Source organism: Phaseolus vulgaris, chromosome 8 (assembly GCF_051622355.1).
Source record: "Phaseolus vulgaris cultivar YP4 chromosome 8, ASM5162235v1, whole genome shotgun sequence".
NCBI lineage: Eukaryota > Viridiplantae > Streptophyta > Magnoliopsida > Fabales > Fabaceae > Phaseolus > Phaseolus vulgaris.
The window spans coordinates 58,823,500-58,847,415 of NC_143505.1; the positions used below are offsets into that span (position 1 = coordinate 58,823,500).

General features: G+C 30.8%; 3 protein-coding genes across 5 annotated transcripts; all 3 read left to right on the top strand.

Moving 5' to 3' along the window:
* The first annotated feature begins 7,588 nt into the window (after positions 1–7,588).
* On the top strand, positions 7,589–9,174 carry LOC137824467 (uncharacterized). The gene is made up of 2 exons (XM_068630117.2): positions 7,589–7,828; positions 7,963–9,174. Exon 2 carries the CDS (start codon positions 8,084–8,086, stop codon positions 9,011–9,013), a length of 930 nt encoding a protein of 309 aa, XP_068486218.1. The 5' UTR covers positions 7,589–7,828; positions 7,963–8,083; the 3' UTR covers positions 9,014–9,174.
* A 3,724-nt stretch (positions 9,175–12,898) lies between these two features.
* On the top strand, positions 12,899–17,004 carry LOC137823401 (KH domain-containing protein At3g08620). 2 transcript variants are annotated; one of them, XM_068628515.2, is made up of 8 exons: positions 12,899–13,340; positions 13,441–13,641; positions 13,788–13,876; positions 14,714–14,865; positions 15,513–15,629; positions 15,738–15,854; positions 16,011–16,154; positions 16,589–17,004. In XM_068628515.2, coding segments are annotated over exons 1-8 (969 nt in total). In that variant the 5' UTR covers positions 12,899–13,338; the 3' UTR covers positions 16,736–17,004. The 2 variants fall into 2 exon arrangements, with proteins under 2 accessions (XP_068484616.1, XP_068484617.1); XM_068628516.2 differs by having other exon boundaries at positions 13,190–13,328.
* A 2,313-nt stretch (positions 17,005–19,317) lies between these two features.
* On the top strand, positions 19,318–23,536 carry LOC137823402 (cytochrome b-c1 complex subunit 8). 2 transcript variants are annotated; one of them, XM_068628518.2, is made up of 3 exons: positions 19,318–19,398; positions 19,546–19,728; positions 23,219–23,536. In XM_068628518.2, the coding sequence occupies exons 2-3, from the start codon at positions 19,559–19,561 to the stop codon at positions 23,265–23,267; spliced, it is 219 nt and encodes a 72-aa protein (XP_068484619.1). In that variant the 5' UTR covers positions 19,318–19,398; positions 19,546–19,558; the 3' UTR covers positions 23,268–23,536. The 2 variants fall into 2 exon arrangements, with proteins under 2 accessions (XP_068484619.1, XP_068484620.1); XM_068628519.2 differs by having other exon boundaries at positions 19,389–19,468.
* The last annotated feature ends 380 nt before the right edge of the window (positions 23,537–23,916 follow it).

The following is a 23,916-nucleotide window of genomic DNA, read 5'->3' on the forward strand; positions in this document are numbered from 1 at the left end:
ATGCGGGGAGACCTGGTTCCTGGATTCCTTATCCACGCATGTGATTAACTAATCTTAATCTTAATTTGACAATCATTTTATTCCAAAATGCCAACACATGATGTGTTTCTTCGTCTTTCTGCCAAAGACACAAATCTATATTTCTTCAAATTATTTATTGTTTATGAGAAGATTATGTGTTAATTATTATGATAATCCGACAGAAAAAGGGTAACTATATGGTACCCATTTGTTTTTGTCTGTACAATATCAGACCACAACTTGCAATGCTTACCATCTAACTGTCTGTCATGTGCAGAATAAGTTTACAAAAACAAAAGTCATTGAATATGTATAACAACTCTCAAGTGTTTAACATTATGGGTATTTTCGATTTAAATAAAATGTAAAAGTAGATTTCTTGTTCTCTTGTGTGTATTGAGTTAGGGGCTGAGGAACAAACCCAACATCTAATAAGACAATGACTAAGATTGTAACTCATATGAACCATGCAGCCCATTCTACCAAGCAAAACCAAAATAGGCTTAATTAATCTATTCACACCCCTAAATAAATTATATAATAACAAATTAAGAGGTTTTCGTAGTTAAACACCACCTAAAGTAGGGTTGCTTGTTGTTACTCCTTCATACGTATTTACTTTTTCACTATAATAAAATTATTAAATAAAAATTAATTATTTATTATATTATTTAAGTTAAATACTACTTTATAAACTAAAAATTATTAATTTCTAAAATAATTTATATTATTAATAAAAATTAAAAATAATTTTAATATCTAACATTAACTATTAAGAATTTTATCTACTAATTACTTTAAATTTTAAATTAATCACTATAAAATTAATTTATAATCTAAAATAGTCAATAACTAAAATCTTAATAGTTAATATTAAATATTAATTTAAAAATTAGTTTATAATTTTCTATTAATAATAAAAATTATTTTAAATATCAATAATTTCTTAATTTATAAAATAATATCAATTTAATAAATAACTTTTATTTTTAAAATTCTTTTTTATTTGGTAATTTTCTTATACTACCTAACAAATGAGATGAACAACACCATCTATATCTCTCTCACTAGGAGATTCCAACAACCAAGTGCTAAATACACCACTACTTTCACTAAATATCTAAATTACTAAATTGCTCATGTGCACTCATTAACAGGTCCTAATTAATTTGTTTTATGTAAATTAATTTATTGAAAATTTATATGTTTGTATATAAATCAAGTAGATCATTTTTAGAAAAGCATCTAGATGAAAATTTCAATAAAAAACATCTCTCATTCGAGCACTTATTTTTCATAAATCAGTTTAGATATTTGTTCACACTCTTTGCCCACAAACTAGTGTGATAATAGTATATACACATTCACCAATACATCCTTGAAAAGTGTAATGATTCAATATTCTCATTTATTATAATTTTAGTCTTTTAAGAAAAATAAGTTATTACTGTTTTTATTAAAATATTGTTGTTTTATTGTAATTCGTCTTCAAATCCCACTTTTTCTTAATAAAATAATATATTTAATAACAAAATAAAACTATTTTGATAAAAATACATGTATATAAAAAAGTATAAAACCACAGTGTTGGTGAGACAAAGAGAATAATACTTTGGATTCAGTGGATACAAAAAATTATACTAAAAAGAGTCCATAAGATTCTATGATTAAGAAAAGATTAGAAATATTTGTGGAAACAATATTATTATAAAAAGAAGACAAAAGAAGAACACATTCTTCTCTTACTGCATTGGAAGCATGAGCCATGGTGATATTAGGTTGTTTGTGGGGGGGTTTGAGGTTGCAATGGAGCATGACATTTGGAAATGTCGCAGAGAAAGAAAAAAGCAGTGTCGACAGAATCTTAATTACATAGGTATGGTATTTGAAGCAGCACGAGTTGTCGTGAAATGAAATGACAGTGTTAAGTTGTAGTCGGTGGGTGAATTAATGGTGTGGGGTTGGAAATTGATAACAAAGAACAAAAAAGATGGTTGAATGGTTAATTACCCTTTATGATGAACCATATTTTAAGCCTGCCATGGAGGATTCTGTATTCAACATTCAACATTCAACATTCAACATGAACATTCAATGATGTTGAGCAGAGAAGCATAGAAGGAAGCTGAAAAGGTTAAGAGAAAAAGAAGCTTGCAAGTTAAAAACACCTTTCTTCTTTTACTACTTTCAGAGTTTCATCTCAGAAGTGATTCTGTTAACAACACTTAACTGATGTGAAAGAGTAAATGGAAATGAGAAATTATATGAAAAGTATTTATGATGGTTAAAAACTACTTTTTCTTGATATAAAATTATCTATTATTTTAAAAAAAATTTAAAATTAATCTTAAAGCAATTATAAGAGTTACTTTATTTTAATCATTCATCTTTATAAAATAGTTTTCATGAATACTCAATGTTAATCATTAGATCTAAAACAAGTTTGTGAGTATTAGAGTAATTTAAGATATTTATTTTTATATTTTATCTTGATGTTTCATCCTTTTCTCATTTTAAGAAAAATATTACTTTTCTTCACCCTTCATTTTTTAATACAATGCTTCTGATAAATAACTCATAAGAAAAAAAAATGAAAGTGTAAGAATAAGAATTAAATTTATTAGAATGGGATTTTCTATATTTATACATCAAAGAGAAATATGTTGGGCAATTAAAATATCTTGCTAACGTCTTCAGTAAGACGTGAAGTGGGCTTTTTTGCTTTTTGTTTTCTATTTTTTGTACAATGGTCATTTGACATTCGTTTCTGTACTTCTGTAATTTCTTTTTGCACCTCTGTTGCAATATAATGATAAAAATAAATTTTCAAAATTATTATGTTTTTCCAAAAATGCAATCTAAAATGTATCAAGAATACTTTCAAAATATTAATCATTTTAAAGTATTCCACAATAAAATTTATCATTATAAAATAATATTTCTAGAATAATTTAAACCAAATTGCCAAATGTTGAAACAATAGATATGACAGATCCATGGCATTGAAAAAATCATTTTATACTTACGTTATAAGTTCCCTCGTTACCATTTTTGGAGGTGCAGGAAGTAATTATGGAAGTGCATTATCTTTTCTTCTCCAATTAGAGTTTAAATGTTGAGTGGGTTCGAAGCCCATTGGGCTCATTTATAGCCATGTCACAATATTAGGAACACATTGAGCTTTAGTAAATATTAAGGGTTTTGTAACTGCACCTCCATATAATCTGAAAATCTACTTTTATCCTTTTTAAAATTATATTTTAGATTGTACTGAAATATATTTTGTGTATTCTTAATTGTATATTCTCAAGTAAAAATATGTATTTGATTTTTTTAACTCTATTTATATTTTATTTGCATTAATTTCAAACATAATTAATTTATTTTAAAGATTTTTTTGGAATTTTATAATAAATACTTTATTTAATGATTTCTTTTAAGAGAAAAAATATAAAGCAAGAGAAAACATTTCATAATAATGACAATATCTTACATATTAATAATCAAAAAATTTGTGTAATATCAATTGTTAAATTTAAAAATATAAAACCTAAGCATTAAAAGATGATTCATGTCGCTTTTCCCGTATAACTCCTTAACATTTGGTATAAATGACCCCCTCATTTATGATGTCTCCGACTAGCTGCAATGCATTGAGTTTCGTCCCATGCTACAGTACATTCTACCACATGTTCATAGTTGATTATGCATTGTAGAATGTTGACGATCCTCTTGAATATACCTTGCATTCATTGAACCAATGCATTAAGCACTTGAAAAATAAAAACAAAAAATCATGATAAAATAATAATGGAAATAATTCACTAAACAAGCATGCTCATGTTTTGACAAGGATCTTGTTTGGCTATCCTTTATGTGCTTGATGACACGACAATATATATGATCGTGAAGAAGTGTGTAAGGATGTGACATCTATCTAAACCAGTGCATGTATTCGACTGCAAATGCTAATGGATGTGAAATTAGTGTCACACCGGTAACAACTGATCAATAAAGTGTGATCATCGATCATCAATGACAACAAATACACCTCCATTGAAAGGTAGGGGAAGCCGAGAAATCGACTGCTCATACCCAAATTAACACAAAACACCCTTGGGCAAATGAAATTGTGAGCATGTTCCAAACAAGGTATAATCCCAAGAACATGGTTATTACCTCAAACGATAGACTAGGTCGATGGTCATCTTAGGATATAGAGCATCGCAACATGGGTAAGACTATCGATTTGCACGTGCACAACACCAAGTGCACAAATATGACACTCAACAACATAATGACATGTTTGAGGGAGGATTTCCTTATATGCAACATTAAAAATGTGTTGCTTAAAAAAGACAGACAACATGTAAATAAGTGTTTCCTTAACCAATGTCAACATTTTACAAAATGTTGTCTAAAAATAGGCAACACTGAAAATGTGTTGCCTAAACATTAGACAAAAAATGTTGCCTAAGTTTTTCCGAAAAACATTGCATATTCTATCAATATAAAACAACGGTTGCAAAAAAGTGTTGCCTAAACCTAAGCCCACAACTATATATTCCGCACAAGTGTTGCCAAACTATTGCCTAAAGTTAAGGAAACACTTTTTCTACTTTAGAAAACAGTTTTTGGTTGTTGTCTAAGGTAAAAAATGGTGTAGTGATAATTTCCCAACAACAGGGAGATCGAGCAATGCAGACACATCACTCAAAGTGATGCTCACCAACAAGTTTGTGTCAGAGTGTTAGCTCTTAAGAAAGGCTAGTATAAGACCTTTATCAGCGATGTCATAACTAAGGTTGTATAGTGGCAATAATTCAATGTTAAGCACTATGGACTCAATTTAAGGATGATGGATCCCAAACTTATTGAGCTTGGGCCTGTTGGAGACCAACTTTAGTTCATATCGATCATTCTTGTCCCATTGTCTACATACCACGTGGTCGGCATAACTCTACAACAACGAAGTATCAATATATCTCTTAGGAAATCCTACTCCAATTTTCTCATCCTATCTTTTAGTAGATGGTGGCAACACATCACCATCAATGACAACAACAATAGCTTGTTTCTATCCTTTTTACAAACCGACGCTGCCAATCTCTGTCTAACTTATGATTTTGATGATGATCCACTTCTCATCTTGACTATATCTCTAGAAAAATAACAAACAATCAATCAATAATTTTTTAAAAATTAATATATACATTTCTAATTATACAATATAAAATCTATTTATAGATTCATAAATACATTTTAAATTGTACAATTTAAAAATTCACAATCTAAAAATCATTTTATTTTATACAATATTTCATAAGTTCAAATTCAAAAATCAAATTCCACCCAGAAACATAAAATAAAAAATACACCATAAATACTCACATTTTCAATTAAAATACAATAACGACGCTCAATAAACTTCTAATAACCTCTCTTACTCACAAACAAAGGAAGAAAAATCTAAAAAAAGTGCATACAAAGGGTCAAGCAGGATTTAATGGGAAGTAGAAAAGAAAGTTATTTAAATATAAATATAAAAAAGGCAAATTTTATGTTTTCACAATAAATATATAAATATGACGATGCAATTGAATTTTACGAGATACAAACTTCAAAACCCAAATATTAACACCGTAATGAACAAAATTATATGCATCCAAATGACTTAATATATATATTTTTAATATATACACAAAAAAGTTAATAAATAAAAATCAATCTTAAAAATTAAAATAATTAGTTATATTGATTAAATTAGATATTATTTTATAAATTAAAAAAAATTGATATTTAAAATAATATTTATTATTAATAAAAATTTATAAAAAAAAATTCAAATTAACATTAATTATCAAAATTTTAATTACTAACTACTGTATATTTTAAAGTAGTATCTATTAATATTTTAAAATCTAAAATATTAATAATTAAAATTTTATAACTAATTTAGATACCATAAATTTATATTATATTATGTAAAAAAATTGAGATGAAAAATTTATTTAAAGTAATAAGAATTATTTTAATAAAAGTTAATCACTAAGGAAATTGGTAGATAATAATAATGAAAATATACACATTTATGCCATTAAAACTTGTTTTGCGCCGACGAAGTCAACACAATACAAAATAATATATATATATATATATAGTTTTAGTTTAAGGAGACAAATATTCTTCATATGATACAATAATAGGATTATTATGAATATCAAACTTCTTTTTGACTTTTTTTAAAGTATTAAATCAATTGAATGTCTAAAATTTGAATTATACATATTTTCTTTATATTAATTTTTTTTTAAAGTTGAGGAATTGAATTTGTGCTATATAATTATTTTTCTCTGTACCGCAGTTGCTTTTATTATGCCTTTCACGAAATACTTTTTTTAAGCATATTTAAACTTGTCAACGGTAATCACTCGTTAAGAAAAATGTACTTAAAGACATTTATTAAGAAAATAAAAATAGAATTATTAAAGAGCATTTATCATATAAATTAATTCAGTATTTATTTAAACAATTAAATAATTAATATATTTCTATATTAAATATTAAATGTTTGTCAATCAATTCCCTTAAATATATTTTTCTATACACCCAAAATAGAGATGATGGGCATTCTCAGGTTATTAATAATAATTTGTTGTTCTTCTCTCTCTGATTTTTATTTATCAGTCTTTAACTCCAATAAAGTGTTTTACTTCTTTGCCTATATCATTGTATCAACAAATGCAGATACATGTGTTTAAGATATTGGAAAAACAAATTTAAAAAATCATTAAAACATCATTTATTTAATATTAATTATTTTTGTTGAGATACTTTTTTATATTAAAAATTCATTAAGATATTACCAAAGAAATGTAGAAATTATTTAATACTTGTCTTTTTAAAATTATTAAAAATATTTAATTATATAGTATTTTTTTTTCTGATTGTGTTTGAGATATTATGAAATACTAAATGTAGACACTTCTTTCAAAATGAGATTCAAATTTTAAATTAATCTATTTCATTACATTTGTCCTCTCTAATGATATAAAGAGTGATTTTTTACTCAAACAAATTATATACTAACCATTCATCTTTTATACAAAACAATTCTTTCTCTGTCGGGTTAAACTAAAACACCAGGAATTAGTCTCACAATCTTTTTCAAATAGTGAAAATTTCTTTAAAAATGCAAAGAAAAGTAATATAATACCATATTATATTACCAAGCTATAAAAAAGATCAAATATATTTTTAATCTTTCTTAAATTGTTTACTTTTTAAATTTCTCTAAATTTGAAACGTACTATTTTTATTTCTCTGTCTGATTTAAACATTTTATTAAAAGAGAATTTAGTTCTAGATAACGGTTAAAACATTTAAAAATTTAAAAATTTAAAAGTCCAAAACTAAATATTATTTTAAAAAGAAACTGAACTTCATATATTTGTAATAGAGAAAAACCATATTTGACTTGTAAAAAAAAAAAAAAAAGCAATGTCTCTCCATGCATTATAGTGAATATTACTTCATAAACTCATACCCACATTTCCTCCTAAATCTTGATTCTTCCCCCAATTTCTCACCTTCCATTCTTCATACATTTTCTTCACACACTCTCTCTCCCTTTCTATCTCTCTTTCTATCAAGAGAATTCCTTATCAAAGGTTAACCCTTTTTTCTGTAAACTTGTCATCTCCTTTAAATTTTAAACACCAAACTTATCAGATAATTTTTTTGAAGATTTTATCTTGAATCCTCCACCCCAATTGCCAACTAACTAGTCCATTGACTAGAACATCTGGTTAGTTATTTTGAAGCCATGTTTTCTCTCTATCTGTGTATTTTCTTTTTCAACTAACCTTTTGTATCGTTAGCATGTGATGTGTCACACAAAAAATAACGTTGAAGATTCTTTTTTTCTTTTCTGGTCCAAAGGAATTCTGAGAAATTTTTCTGACATTCTTGGCATGGCCTCTGCATAAGTGTTTGTGTGGTTCAACAATAGAAAATTCTGAGTGAATTTGGGTTTGATTTTGGTCAAACGAATGAGATCTTGATGAGGGTCAGAACTACTTTGTTTGTGCTACTCTTGTTGACATTCCTCCTTTGTGTATCACTTTCAAGTGCTCAACTCCCACCTGATGTTGTTGTCTCAGCTCGTTCATTAGATGTTCATCTTCAAGATTTGGCCTTTAAGGCTCTTTTCCGTCCAAGAACTGGGGTGTCTTATGATGCTCAAGTCCCCACCAACCTGACAGGGATAAAAGTTTCAGCAATGAGGCTTAAGAGTGGTAGTTTGAGGACCAGGGGTGTTCTTAGCTACAAAGAATTTGAGATCCCCGTTGGGGTTGTGGAGAACCCTTATGTGGAAAGGCTTGTCTTGGTGTACCAGAACTTGGGAAATTGGTCTGATACCTTTTACCCTCTACCTGGTTATTCATATTTGACTCCTGTTTTGGGCCTCTTGGCCTATAATGGTGAGAATTTGTCTGCTTCAGTTTCACATGAATTGGATATAAAGGCCTCTGATAAACCAGTTTTGGTTCATTTCCCTAATGTTAAACCAGTACCAATGGGGGTGTTGGTCAAGTGTGTGTATTTTGATTTACATGGTTCTGTGCACTTTGACATCCTATTACCTGGAAATGTGTGTTCAACAGTGCAACAAGGGCACTTCTCCATAGTTGCAGGATCAAAGACCCCATCACCAGCACCTTATGGTTTTGGGAAAGTTCAATTTGGTGAGAAGAATCAGAAAAAATTGAAGTCTGTGCTGTGGATTGGTGGGATTTTGTTGCTGATGATTATTTTGGGACTATTGGTTGTTGGAGTGAGAAGACACAAAAAAGGGTCAAGGGTACAAAAATTGGATTGTGTAGCCGAAAACAATGAAATCTTGGACGTGACTTCTATTGGTGACATCAAAGTACCACTTGCATTTGGGACTCGAACACGACCAGTGATAGAACATGAGTACTTTGCTTAGATTCAGGGCATTTTTGTTTTTTCTCTTCGAATTAGACAATTTATTCGGCATTAGTTCAAATTGATCTCTTAAAATGTTCGGTTAATTCTTGTGGTGTCAATGCTGTTGAAATGTACAATTATATCTTTCATATTGATCTTTTATGCTAGTTTATGCATGAAGTTTGAATTAAACCTTTTTTATTGACCTTCTAGGCACTGAAATGAGTAGTTGCTTATTATTTTAGTAAACAAATTTGACATTTGTGATGCTAGTGAAATACAGTTATTTTCATTTTCAGATGTTCAGTTCATTCTTGATGGTTTCAATTCATTTGATTTATTAGCTTAAATTGAAATGTACCTTTTTTTTTTTATCTCTAATATATAAAGTTTTTAGTATTCTTCATCTCTAATATATTATGTTAGATCTAATGGCACCACCACCAACAAAAAAAAAAGACTGAAATATTATATGAGATTCACACTGAAATGTTAGTGTAAATTGTTTTGTTGGATAAACAACGAGTTATTTTATATTTATATACTTTAGAATATAAATATAATTATTTTTTTTATATGAGTATACTACTTTACTATACACACATGCTTTGTTAATTTGTTAATATGAGAATGTCTCGCTGAAAATAAAAATAATAAATTTTATTAATTAAATTTACTTATATATAGAATTGAGAATGAGTTTTCTATTATTGAATAGTCTTGAAATTTTCGCTTAATACTTCTTAAATTGGTATGTTAAAATGTTCTTAGTGAGAGTGTGGAATGTATATATAAAAGGTTATCTAATAATCAAGTTACTTGATATTTAAAGTAATAAGCATTGAAAACGAGATCATGTGATGTTCACTCATTCATAGAGGTGGACAAGAGCATTGTTCATACCAAACCCGAATTATCTAGTCTTTTTTAGGTTAATATCTAACTATTCAGATTGATTGAATAATTTAATTAGTCTTTATACGTTGTTAAGGTTCATTATGATTTTGGTAAAATGTTTTAGGTATATGATTAATATTGAGATGCACGATATGATAAATGTATGACTTATGAATCATAGATGGATTGCTCATATACATTTATGTGTGTGTATGCAAATGAGGTTTGACCCTAAATAAGTGGTAATAAACATAACATTCACGCTAATAAAGAAATGTTGACTTCATTGTTGTCTAGCCGCGTAGACAACAAAACTTTAGATAGTGAGAAGCTGAAGGAGATTTATATTTAACTTGGTAGCATGTGCACATTTGATTTGGTAGCATATACTTTGTGTCACCCTGACATAAGGAACATAAGCCAGTTAAGGTTTAGTGGGTTTATAATATATCACATGTTAACCTTTAGTGAGACTTGCTTATTATTGTTTTAGAGTCTTTTGGATGAGGCGTTGCATTTAGTAAGTAACTAAATTTGATTTCACTAACATTCATATACATCAACATCAACTTCTTTTATGTATGATGAAAAAATAAATACAATTAAAATATGCTTTGTTTTTGTTAACTCACCCTTAGCTTGTTTTTGTGTTAACTACTATGAACATAATAATGCTGAAACAAACTTTATTGTAGGTAGTGGTGGAAGTGGACTGATTTATAAAAGATCTATTTTTTATACAATTTTTTTTATTATATATATATATTTAAAGAATTTTTTCGAGTTTTGTAATTGTATGACTATATGTAATATGTGTCGTTTATGATTGGCATGATAAACGATGAATCAATAATTTTTTTTATGGATTAAGTCACTAGTAAATATAAAGTTACCATTCAATAAGCTTTTAAAGGGAGAAACAACTTGTAAAATCACAACCGAAATTCACAAATTTTAGTGATATATATATATGTATATAGAAAAGCTAATAATATTGCATCTTTGGGAAAAAAGTGTTCTTTTACAGTAAAAAGTTTAAATGTCACTGGCCCAAACATTTTTCAAAGTCTCATAAGAATAAATGGCCAACTGCCTATACGAATCCATGCAACACAGTCAATTTACTCTTATGAAAAAAATGGAAAAGAAATTTTAAGTGTTGTACGTCTTATTGTTAAGTTTTATAAGTTGTAATTTTAAAAATTAAATTGATACAGAATCAAAGATGATTTTGGTATAATATTAAAGAAATAACTTATATTCTTTACTCATTCATAAACTAAATAGTTTTTTTCCCGTTCTGTAGAAAGATTAAATTGGCATTCTCACATATTAAAAACCTAATTAAACAATTACCCGTTTTATAGTTAATTTTATAGCCACTAGTTAATATATCCTAAATTTAAACTTTGTTGTCATCACCGTATATAAAAAACAATTAAGTTTCTAAATGACCACACATAAAAATAAGAAAACAGTTACAAATATTCACTGATAGAACATATAAAACGGTTCAGGAACCTGTTTAATTTATTTGAAAAATATAAAATTATATTGAAAGAATTTAAAGTAGACTATAATATATTTAAAAATAGGTTAAAGTTTTATAATGGTAGTACTAAAGAGTAAATTTTTTGAAAAGAAAGAGTAATGCCCCATAATAAGTCACATAACTGTGACCTATCAAAGTTATGTCCCTGACCCTGGCCCAACATGCACGTTCTATTCATTCATTTTCTGCTGCAGAACATCTCAGAGTCCTTAGAAATTAGAATCCAATGGCACCTTCTATTGTATGGCCTCACTGGAACATCATATTATTAACATTAAATTCTTAAAATATGTATGTATATTATTAAAATTATATATATATATATATATGTATGTATATACTGATTCCCAAAGACTATAAAGTGTGAATAAAAAGAGAATTGTAGTGGTAGGTCAGTAGGGTTGGTTGGAGTAAGACAAGAAATGGGTAGAAGGTTGAATATAAACAAATGGCGTAACATTAATGGTATGATATTTCAAACAAATGCATACAACTTCATTTTAGTAATCAATTAATAATAGCAATTAAGCTGTCAACTTACTGGCAGCTCTTTCTCCTTTTTACCCTTCCCACCTTCACTACATTTTCTGAAAGACAAATTATTTTTAAATTTACTAAAAATCTAGGAGGTTCAGACACTCTTGTTAACGTGTTTGTGTAGACACTCGTATTGGACATACGACATTCGTGGAACATGTATTAAAGTGTTTAATTCAAAAAATATTGGTTGAATTTCTGATAATTAACACAATTTTAATACAATTTAAAAAAATACATTAATTTTTTAAAAATTTAAAATTATTGTATAAATTTTTATTATGATTATAAAAATAAGGAACAAATCCTTTTGAATCAGCAATGAACAACATTTTTCTGTTTAAAAAAAAAATCTAAAATATATTTGTGTATATAAATATTTATTGTTAATTTATTTAATTTATAATTATATAATATATGTATAGTTCTGTGTTTTCGTGTCTTACATTTTAGAAATTAAAAGTATGTCTATGTTAAAATCCTATCATAGCTAATAATTAAAATTTGTGATTAAATATTATAAAAAAATAAAATACTAATTATATTAATATTATCATTTTTTATATTTTAATATAGTTTTATATTAAAAGTATGATAGTTCTATATCACTTGTGAAAAAAATAGTTTATATATACACCTTTTTCTTATTGGTATTGGAAGTGATTGACCAATAGTAAGTATAAGAAGAGTGAAACATGAGATAATTGGTTTGAAATAGTAGTGGTGATCATGATCTGGTGCCATTGACCCACACAGATAACCCTACTCTGCTGCTATCTTTGCTAGCTTCTTCTTTGTTACTGATTCAACCTAATCAATCTCCACGCACCCGTATTGGAGCGTGCGTGCATGAATGCTTCACCATTTCAATCATTGCTTTGCCATTTTAATTACCATTCTCCACCTCACAACTCTCATGGTCACATCACCCAACCAAAGACCTTTTGCCTTTTTCCAAAATGTAGTGAAGATTCAAGTCCTTTCATATCTTTTTTTACCACCTTCTATCTCTTCATTCAAAAGTTATTCATTAGTAAAAGTAAATACCTTAGGTTCTTTAGAAAAGGAACATTTTTCATTGAAGGAAATGCGTTATTGATATAAAGTTTTAGATGATCAGAAATTATTGTTGAAATTAAGTGTATCTTTTTATCATTCATTTCAAATTATTATGGGATAAATGTGTTAACATCTATCCGTTTGTTAAGAAAAACATACATACAATGATCCAACACTGCAAATGCAACACAAGTCAACAAAACAACAATTAAAACACACCATGAGAGGGATAGATGGATAGATTGAGAGAAACCCTTTAACTCTTGCTTTTACTACTGAGCAACAGAAGGTGGCCCTCCATGTATATTTCTAGTTTTTGTACCTTTCCTTCTTCCATTACTATCTTCTCTTCTTCTCTTTCAAACATAAATAAGTGAGGTGCTTCTGTATTTTTCTGATAGGATCTATGAGGCCAAATCCCATCTCAATCAACCCTTTATTCTCCCTTACAACCTTGAATTTTCTTTAGTCCTTCTGTGCAATATTGCTGTCCTTATTCTTCAAGAATTGATGTCTGGTTTGTATAATCAGATTTCCTCACCTTCAACAGCAAGGGCCAGTTCTCCAAACATAAACATGAGAAGCAGTTTTGATGTTGAAAGGTATATCAATTGAGGGGTGTTTCTTCTTCTGTTATTTATTGTGGAAATTTTGATTTTTTCGGTACCTATGTTATATGCATAGTATATATCTGGAATGAGCTCTTCAATTAACTTCTGGATGCATGTTCTTATTCACGTTTTTATAGTCAGTACTTAACGGAGCTGCTAGCAGAACACCAGAAGCTTGGACCTTTCATGCAAGTCTTACCCTTGTGTACCAGGCTCTTAAATCAAGGTTTGTTATTCTAAATCTATGAGTCATAGTTTTAAATTGAGGTTGTGATTACGGTTTTGTTGCGATCCTTGTTATTGTGGGGAATACCAGAAAAAAATTGGATGATGCGGTCTTAATTGCGGTTGCAAATAGTAAATTACCTTGATGTTGCGACCAAAATTGCGATCATAGACTGTTTCTTAAAACCTTCCAAGGTTTCTGTTGTCCAGAATTTCTTCCTTTTGTTGTTCCATTGATTGCAACTGACCTCTTGTTTCAGGTGAATTTGGCTAGTCTCTAAAAACCCAGTTTTCTCGTTAGATGGACTAGTGTTTCATTTTCCTTTTGTAACTCCTTCAAATTGCACTGAATTGTCAAGTTATGACCTTTTCACCGGATTGAAGTATATAAGGATTTTATTTCAATTTACTGGTTGATTGATACTTAGCTCTGTTATCACTAATAATTCCTAAGGGAATTAGAAGTCTATATTGTTGAACAAAATACATGTAACTTGAAAACAGATTGGTCTAATAGACAGAAACCTAATTGAAGTTTGCTATAGTATACCATGTTGAAGTTTGCTCTGCTCATCTATATATTTGACCAATCTCTATTGTGTTTTAAACTATGAACAGAATGTTTAGTTGAATTGAAGACACTCCACTATAGTAAAAGAAATAAATTAGGCGTATTCTTTTGAATGATTAGAGCAAGCTTTTACTATTAATGCTTGCTAAAGCATTTTTGTTTTTATAACCATGGTTTGAATTGTATGTGTTCGCTAGTACAGTACTACTCCTTCGTGTTCGTATTTGAAAACTTACATTCTTATATCCAATGTAACTTCATTATCAGAGATTTTAAGGGTTTCTGGAAAGAATGGATTGATGCAGAATCAAGGATTCAGTGACTATGATAGAGTGCAGTTCGGAAGCCCCAAACCCAACCTTATGCCTTCTTTAGACATACAACCAAATTTTACAGGATGGAACAGCATGTCACATGAAGTAAGTGTTTTAATTTTCTGTTTTGTTCTTGTTTTATTGATCATCCTCCAGTACTCTTTTCTGTTTAGTTCCTATTTGTTCTTGCTTCATTGTTAACCTATAAGCTATCGTTGTATTGTAAAGAAAATATCTCTCTAAGCCTATTACAACTTCAGGTACTTAGATTCTTAAGTTATCTATTTGTCGCAGTGTATAGGTGACAATAGTTGCAATATTATACAAAAAAACATTAATTTGTTTTCACCCTTTAACCAAGACTTTAAGCTTTTGGATTCATAACAAGGTATTAAATCCTTTGTAACCAAGTGGTCTTACTACCGCACTCTTTTAGTAAAATGTTTTAGTTTCAGTACAAGGAAGGTGAACCTATGCATTATCTATGCTCTTTCTTGCGTGAGGAGGCATGTGAGTTCATCTAGCAGCTAAAACTTTTGTAGTTGCTAATTTACGACATGAATTTTGTCAATATTTGTGAAACTAGCGTTGGTTTCTTAATCCGTTTCAGTTGAAACAGAGCAGCTAAAACTTAATTTCTTTCCATCGAGTATCACTATCCCTCTTCCATTTTGTTTATCCTTTCTTCTTTTTTCTCTTTTTATCCTCTGGTCATTTCATTTGCTAAGAGGTTATGTTGAATCTTACATCAGGGGTTAGCTGGAGTTCAGGGACTAAACGTAGATTGGCAAGCAGCATCAGGTGTACCAGGCTCTAACATTGTGAAGAGGATATTGCGCCTGGATATTGCTAATGATAGCTATCCAAATGTAAGAAGAAAAATGTAGAACATTTTAGTGCATTTTTCTGTAACATGTTCTATTAGTTTTATGGTGTTCTACTCAGAATTGAGTCACTAAGCTTAGCTTAAATTTCAGTTCAATTTTGTTGGACGGCTTCTTGGCCCTAGGGGTAATTCACTGAAGCGAGTGGAGGCTACCACAGGTTGCCGTGTATATATCAGAGGAAAAGGTTCAATAAAAGAACTTGATAAGGTGTCATCTCTTTCAAAGTTTTTCAAGTTGCAGCTTCTCCAATCCCAATTTATTGTCACAGTTGCTTTTCCTTTCAATTTTTAGATAGTTTTTTTGTGTGTTTTTCTTCACTAATATTGTTTTAATTGTAACTGTCTACCTTTTTATGATAAAAAGGAAGAGTTGTTAAGGGGAAGACCGGGCTATGAGCACTTAAATGAGCCACTGCACATTTTGATTGAGGCTGAATTACCTGTAAATATTGTTGACATAAGGCTGAGGCAAGCACAGGAGATCATAGAAGAGCTACTTAAACCCATGGTATCTCTTTACTGTTTTAACTTTAATGCTGAACTCAGAATTTTACTTAACAATTACATATTTTGTCTCAACTTTTCTACCTAGACATTTATTTTATGCAAGGAGTTATCAATTATATGGCACTGTTATCGTTTATTGTAGTAGCAACAAGTACTCGGATTTAAAAATAAGAAAAGATTTTTCAGGTCATCTGAAAACTTCATTTCCTTTTTAAAAGTTCTGTTTTAGTTATTATTCTGTAAATCAATCCACTAAAAGGGTTTATATGCTAATAAATTAGCTGTACCATACAGAGATAAATATGTAGAAAAGTGGGTTTTCTTTGCAGCAAAATGTTCCATGAGTCAAGCTGCAAATCACTTACCGAAGTGAGATTAAGGGTAAAGTGTGTGTTGTATAGAAGTACCTCTTATTCTCCTCCATTTCATGTGCAGGATGAGTCACAGGACCTTTACAAAAGGCAACAACTAAGAGAACTTGCTATGCTGAATTCCAATTTTAGAGAAGAGAGTCCTCAACTCAGTGGCAGTCCCTCCACATTCACCTCCAATGAAATGAAACGGGCCAAAACAGACCAATAGTGTGTCTACATTGCCAAATGTGTCATCTCCTGCATGTAAATTCTGTGAAGCAGCAACAAGAAAACTTCGCAAAAAGATGGAAACAAAACCGGGGTACATATTAAGTCACAATCAATTGCACCAATAGACATGTAAAACTAGGAAAAACTTCATTATTATATATTTTAACCGATTGATTAGTATATATATCTGCAATGTCTATAAACAGAACTCTGTTGAACTGATTATTATTATCATTACTATTATTGTTGGTTCATGATTGCATGAAAGAAGAGTTGATACAAGAGCAAGTACTTTTCTGAGCACAGTAACAGTGTTCTGTTATGTAAGCCATATATCTTAAGGATGATATGATGTGTATTGTTGGTGGGGTCTCTGAGGTTAATGCAGTAGACGTGGACGCTGTTGTCTGTAGCTATACTGAGCCAAACTGATCCTGTTTTGGCTTGACTTATTAACCATGTCCTTGTAAAGTGGAACTATTCTAGATTTCTACAACTCCATCGTGGGGCCATCATATCCCTATCCACCACCACATTCTTCATACTTATGCCAAACCACATCTTCTCATAAAAGTATTCAGTAGTCAAGGACTATCATCAAGTATTCATGGTTACAATAATACTTATAAAATATGTAATATTCATTCATGATTTAGACTATAATAATAATAAGTTATGGATTAAATACACAAATTGATTTTTATTTCTAGTCCATACTTTAGAGTAGGGGTGGCAAAGTGGGGCCTGCCGTGCGGGAAGGTCCGTGGCCCGCTGAAAAAAATGTGGAACGGGTTGCTTATTTCTACCCGCTGCCCACTTAGGCTCGCCCCGCATAACCCACAGCTCGTGCGGGGCGGGTTGGTTTGCATAACTTTAAAATATATAAAACATGTAGTAATATTCATGATTTAAACTATAATAAGTTATGGATTAAGTACACAATAATAAGTTATGGATTAAGTACATGAAATTGATTTTTATTTCTAGTCCACACTTTGGAGTAGGGGTGACAAAGTGGGGCGGACCGTAGGGGAGGCCTGCGGCCTGCTGAAGAAAACGCGGGGCGAGTTGCTTATTTCAACCCGTTGGCCCGCTTAGGCCTGCCCCGCATAACTCGCAGTCCGTGCGGGCTAAGTGCGGGGCAGGACGGATTGATCTGCATAACTTTAAAATGTATAAAAAAAAATTTACACCCCTATATTTTCTTCATGTAGCCTTATATTTTACATTCCGAAATTTTTAATAACATCTTACTATGCATATTTCATGAAAATAATATTATGAGACCATTTATCTAATGCACCTAAATAAATAAAAAATCAATTTTTTATTAAAAATTATTATTTTTAATAAATATTTCTTATGCAGGCCAACCCTTGTGCGGGGCGGATTAAAAAAATCAGCCCGCGAATTCTCTGCAAAATGGGTCAACCCGACCCGCTTTTTGCAAGCCAAGTACGGGACAGGCCTATGCGGGACGGGCGAGCCTGCATTGCCACCCCTACTTTAGAGAAAATTATTGAAATTTATTTTTATCAGTACTATAATATAATATCTATGTTAATGATGAGTGAACATAAAATATTTTAACATCTTAATCCTTCAAATCCGTTTGATAGTTAAAAAGCTGGCAATAATAATTCTAATAATTTTGTTATTGTACAATAATGTCCAAAATTTAGACTACGAAAATTAATTTCACGTATAAATACAGGACAAAAATATATTTAATTCTATTATTATCTATTTATTTTGCTTAATAAATATAATATACAAATTTCAATCCTTTTAATTTTTTATTTTTATTATTATCATCCTCTCATTCTATTGAATTAATGGCAGTCCACTTAATCATCCTTATTCAAGATCTTGTTCAAAAAGATAGAGTTTAATACCATTCCCATCGTTGATAATGATTTCTTTACCAATCATCATATAAAATGAGCTTAAGGTCTGCTTTATAACTAAATAAGATCAATAATTAAGGTGAGTTGATGTATCATCATTGTTTTAGTATACTTTTTAGTTCTCCATGACTATGACAGCATTTTCTATTAAATGTATTCTGTTTTAGTTGTTTCATACACGAAACTCTGATTTCGAAAATAACAACAATAATTGAAAGGAATACCATCTTTTATAAGTTACAAAGAGCTATGGGTAAGATAAATATTTGCGTATTTTTTTAAAGTAACCAAGCGATAAATATATATTTAATCAAATATTAAGTTGATATTATTATTGATTTTTTTTCTTTATAGCATATTGTTTACGAAAGCTAGAACAATAAAAGTAAATTACCTCTAAGCAAAATATCACTTGTCTATAATTTAAAACAAGCATTCTAATAATAATCTTTTTGAATTAAAATGAAGCTAAATTACAATAATTAAGTAACTTGAAATTGTTCACTATTTATAATATACTACCTTTAAATATAAAATACCACATACAAAATTGATAATTTGTTGAAAATTCAATCAAAAGTAATGATTTAACTCAACATGAATTAATAAAGCAAATAGAAAACATTTTAATTTATATTTTTTTTATAGAGAAGCTAAAAACACTTATATTATTAAATTAAAAACGAGGAAAGAAAACTGTGACACTTGTTCCACTGTTTTGTAGACGTGTGGAGGGTTTGAGCCAAGAAATCGGGTACGCAGTCTTATTGGACTGGACTGGGCACAGGGAGAAGATCCAATCCAATTCCAAATCCAATACGAGAGTGAATTCAATTTACAAATTAGGTTCCTATTTGGTTTCAGATTCTCATTCATTGATCTGTGTTGCGTGGTTGTGCAGTAGTTGTGAGAAGATGGGGAAACAAATTGTGCCGGTGAAATCGGTGATCTACGCTCTGTCCCCTTTCCAGCAGAAGATAATGCCGGGTCTCTGGAAGGACTTGCCCACCAAGATTCATCACAAGGTCTCTGAGAATTGGATCAGCGCCACCCTCTTGCTCGGTCCCCTCGTCGGCACCTACGCGTAAGTCTCTCTCCCTCTCTTTCTCTCTCTGTGTGTTAGGGTTTCCCCCTTTTGTCTCATGATTATGTATTATATGTTTATCGTTGTGAATTCAATCGAGTGATGATGAACAGTTAAGCGTTTTGTTGTTGGTTTTGGACCGGAATTACTCGGTCCCCTCGTCGGCACCTGCACGTAACTTTCTCTTTCTATCTCTCTTTGTTAGGGTTTCCTCTTTATATGTTTTACGCGATGATTATGTATTATTTGTTTATCGTTGTGAGTTCAGTCGAATGACGATGAGCAGTTAAACATTTTGTTGTTGGTTTTGGATCTGAATTGGTCTCGAACCTTGCTGGAAGAAGGCGCTGTGTTCTGATTTGTCAGGGAACAGGAAACGAATCTGTTTCAATAAATCCTGAATTAGTAGGTGACGTGCGTAAAGAAGTTTGGCAAATCTGTTTTGGCATGTTTGATTTTGTATCTGAGCATGTCCTTGTGTTTGTGTGTGTGTCAATAAGAGTAAGCGTGTGATGCGATCTTCTGCTGAATTGGTCTTGTATTAGCATATTTTGTTATAATTAATTTGTCTGCATTTTTTTCCTCCATATTTTTGTCGGTGTTGTTTGGATATTAGTGGCTTTAGTTGTTGCAGACACCGTATTTGAAGCTTTAGTCAATTTTTTAACCACATCGTAGGGTTGGTGGTATTGAAATTGGAAGGAGAGGAATAGGATAAACACATAACCTAAAATTTTTCCCACTAATATTTAATTAACCTCAATGTACAATCTAATCATGATGGTTACTTGTATTAGTCATGAATATAAGATAAGTAAAACTAGAAGACATAGCCAAAACATCCACAAAACACAATCAAGACTCTGGATGCTTTCCGGAGGGTTAAAGATTGTAATTGTCTAGTATTTCTGGGCCTTTGTCCGTACATGTTAGTTGGTAAAAGTAAAAACTCAGTGGGTGCTTCAACAGAGTCAAAATATAGCCACACCCTCATCTCAGTGTAACATCCAGCCACCCTCATCTCAATGTAACATCCAGCCACCCTCATCTCAATGTAACATCCAGCCACCCTCATCTCTATGTAACATCCAGCCAGCCACCCACTAGTCGGTGACTTGGATGCAGGGCAGAGAGCCTTGATGGAGCCCTATTCACTACCAGCAACTTGGTCTGATTTTTCTTCTTTGGAAACTCCATTTGGCCAAGCATCGTTTTACACATTAGTCATGTAAACTCTGGTATGTGGATTTGAAGAGACAATTATTAACTTGAACACACAAATAATATCTTGCCTGGATCACCAGCTAAGTCCTTGACAGGACCTCATGGCAAATGTGGTATGGGAGTAGAGATAGCCCCAAGATTTTCCTAAGACCAGGCACTCATAATACTCCTTCTGGTCCTTGATACAAGACATCATTTAGAAGATATTGATGGTCCTTTCTATAAGGCATTTTATGATTTCTAGGAAGCATTGAATATACTCTCTCTCTCTCTCTCTCTCTATTTTGCCGATATTTATTAAGTGGTGCATAGTGCTTTCCAACTGAAATGTATTTACATCACTCACAACAAGTCAGTAACCAACCAACTTATTTTAATTGTTTGCTCAGCCAGCCCTGCCACTTAAATGGCAGCGTGTCTAGATCATGGTAGTTGAATCGAGATACAAGTAGTGTATTGGAGAGCTGATCTTCTGAATTGTGAATCGTTTCGTGTCGTGAATTGTAAGATTCATAAATATTAAAAGATTTAACGTATAATTAAATATATAAGCTATGTAAACATGCAAATATGCAATTATCATAGTCATTCATATTTCATCGTCTTCCTCTCCAACATCTACATCACTCAAATCATCTTCATCTTCTATTAAAAGTTCTTCTTCAATGTCTTCCTCATCTCCTATGGTTTTTCCATTTTTATTGGTCTTTGTATTTAAATTTCTAGGACCTATATTAGCAAAAGAAAAACAAATAAATTTGAATTAGTTATAGTTTGCTGAACTTTCAAGTTCTAAGTAGTAGAAGTTCTAAATAAAAATAATTACTTCTTCCTTTTTTTTTTACTTGGAGCTCCCTCTTCAACATCAAAACACTCATGTAATATCTGCCTCTCTTTTTGTTTTTCTCATTTTGAAAAATCCAAGATAACAGAAAAAATCCCCCAGGACAGCAGAAAAAACCGAAGAGAAAAAAATCACTCTTTGTATTTTGCTCCACTCTCTTTTTTGCTCTTTGCGCTCCTACTTTCTGCTTCACTCTCTGTTTTCTACTCTCTTCACCGCAGGTCCAGTCATGCGCCTCCGACAACCACCACGCGTCCAGTCGTGCGCCTCCCACGTTCACGAGGCTGATGGTTGTCGCTGCTGGAGGAGAGGGGATGAGGTTCATGTAGCATAGGAGAAGAGATTTGCTTTTAAAATTAGGGTTTTTAAATCCCAATTTATTACACGTTACGAAATGATTCAGCGATTCGTCTTACAATTTGCACGATACAGTTGCGATATGGGAGCAAAAACGGTTATTCAATTGATTCGTATCGTGGGAAGCATGAACCATATCGTTTCGTGCGATTTCGTAAATCGCACAATACTTACTACCATGGTCTAGATTTATGAAAATTCCCCCATTTGAGTGATTTATAAGCTTTATTGACGTTGGTCTAATTTTAATCTGAGTCGGTGTGGAATAATTGAATTGAAGCTCCCACAGGAAAGTGCAATATTATGCAATGTTGAGGAGGATTGTAATCTTAACAACCCTGGTGCTATATGTTACTATTAGCAAAGCTGTTGTGCTGTTTTTTGTACATCACCTATAACCTATGAAAAAAACTGAGAAAGAAAAAAAAAAATTCTGGGTGGGTGGAATGAATAGGTTCATTCCAATTCATCCTATTTTAAAATTAATGTATGTCTTTTTATTCACTGCATTATATTCCCTTCCCTCAATTTGATGTTGCTCTCAGCATCCGTTCTGCAGTATCTATCTATTAAAAGTTCAACGAATGATGAGTAAACAAAATTTAACTAGATTTTTCATTTGGTATTGAACTGGAAATAGCCACCAATTCTATGGAGAGGTGGATTTGAAGCTGAGAAAATTGAAGCTGGATTAGTTTATTTATAATATAGAAAATTACTGTTTAGTAACTTCTCTAATAAGTGTTTAGTGAATGTTTTTCAAACAATTGCGGAAAGTTAGTGTAATGTAATAGTGGTGACAAATAATGTTTTTAAACAATTAAGGAATGTTAATGTATGGCTAGAATAAGCAAGCAATGTATGTGTGTAATTTGACAAAATTCAAAGAGTAGTGTTAGTATAACTTACTCATATATAATATATCCTGTCATGAATCTCTAACTGCATTTCATGTTGATAACTTCAACATCTTGAGTGATTCACTTCTCCATTAGCTAAGTAGCTTTGATTGACCATCAATATCTCTGATGCTGGTATGTCTAATATGGTTTTGGATTGATGCAGGTATGTTCAGAACTACCTGGAACACGAGAAGCTGTCTCACAGGTATTGAGTTTTGCAAGAGCTGATTGGATAAGCTTCAAGTTTGTCGCCTTGCTCTTGTTTAGGCTCCTAATAATGTGACACAAACTTGCTCTTACCCTTTGGTTTTGATATGTCTCGAGTTTTGAGCCTAACTTTCAGTGTTTATTGATGGTATATTTCATTTTCCTATTCTATATTACTTCATACTTTAAAAGACAATTTACGTGTTTTGTCAATAATTCCAGAATTAGTTTGTTGTAATGGACGAGTTACTTATATATTTTTTTTTAATTCAAACAATCATGCTTAAATACTCGCTAATTTTTTATGCGTATTATGAGCTGCTTGTCTGGTATCAGCATGGGCCTTTTTAACTTAATATTTTGCTAGAAAATAGTCATAAATCAATGATAAAAAATTGTAGTTTTCTAACTCTGCATCATTAAAATGTGATAGCTGGTTCCTTACAATGCGTGACAATTACAATTCGTTTTGTAATTTCTCTAATTTCTAATTTATTGAGTGGGTCTACTTTAAACGATGCAAATCTGAATTGGGCAGTTGTTAGCATTTCATTTTGGGGACTAATGGATATTTATATTATTAAGTGGGGTCTTGAACTAGTTGGTTCTACTACTATTTGCCCGATCTTATTAGTGCAAAATATGAGATTGTGT

Coding starts and splice junctions, on each gene's coding strand:
- LOC137824467 (XM_068630117.2), top strand. CDS start 8,084: ATGAGGGTCAGAACTACTTTGTTTGTGCTACTCTTGTTGACATTCCTC.
- LOC137823401 (XM_068628515.2), top strand. Junction 15,630..15,737: donor CTAATGATAGCTATCCAAAT/GTAAGAAGAAAA, acceptor CTTAAATTTCAG/TTCAATTTTGTTGGACGGCT. Junction 15,855..16,010: donor CAATAAAAGAACTTGATAAG/GTGTCATCTCTT, acceptor TATGATAAAAAG/GAAGAGTTGTTAAGGGGAAG.
- LOC137823402 (XM_068628518.2), top strand. CDS start 19,559: ATGGGGAAACAAATTGTGCCGGTGAAATCGGTGATCTACGCTCTGTCC. Junction 19,729..23,218: donor CCCCTCGTCGGCACCTACGC/GTAAGTCTCTCT, acceptor GGATTGATGCAG/GTATGTTCAGAACTACCTGG.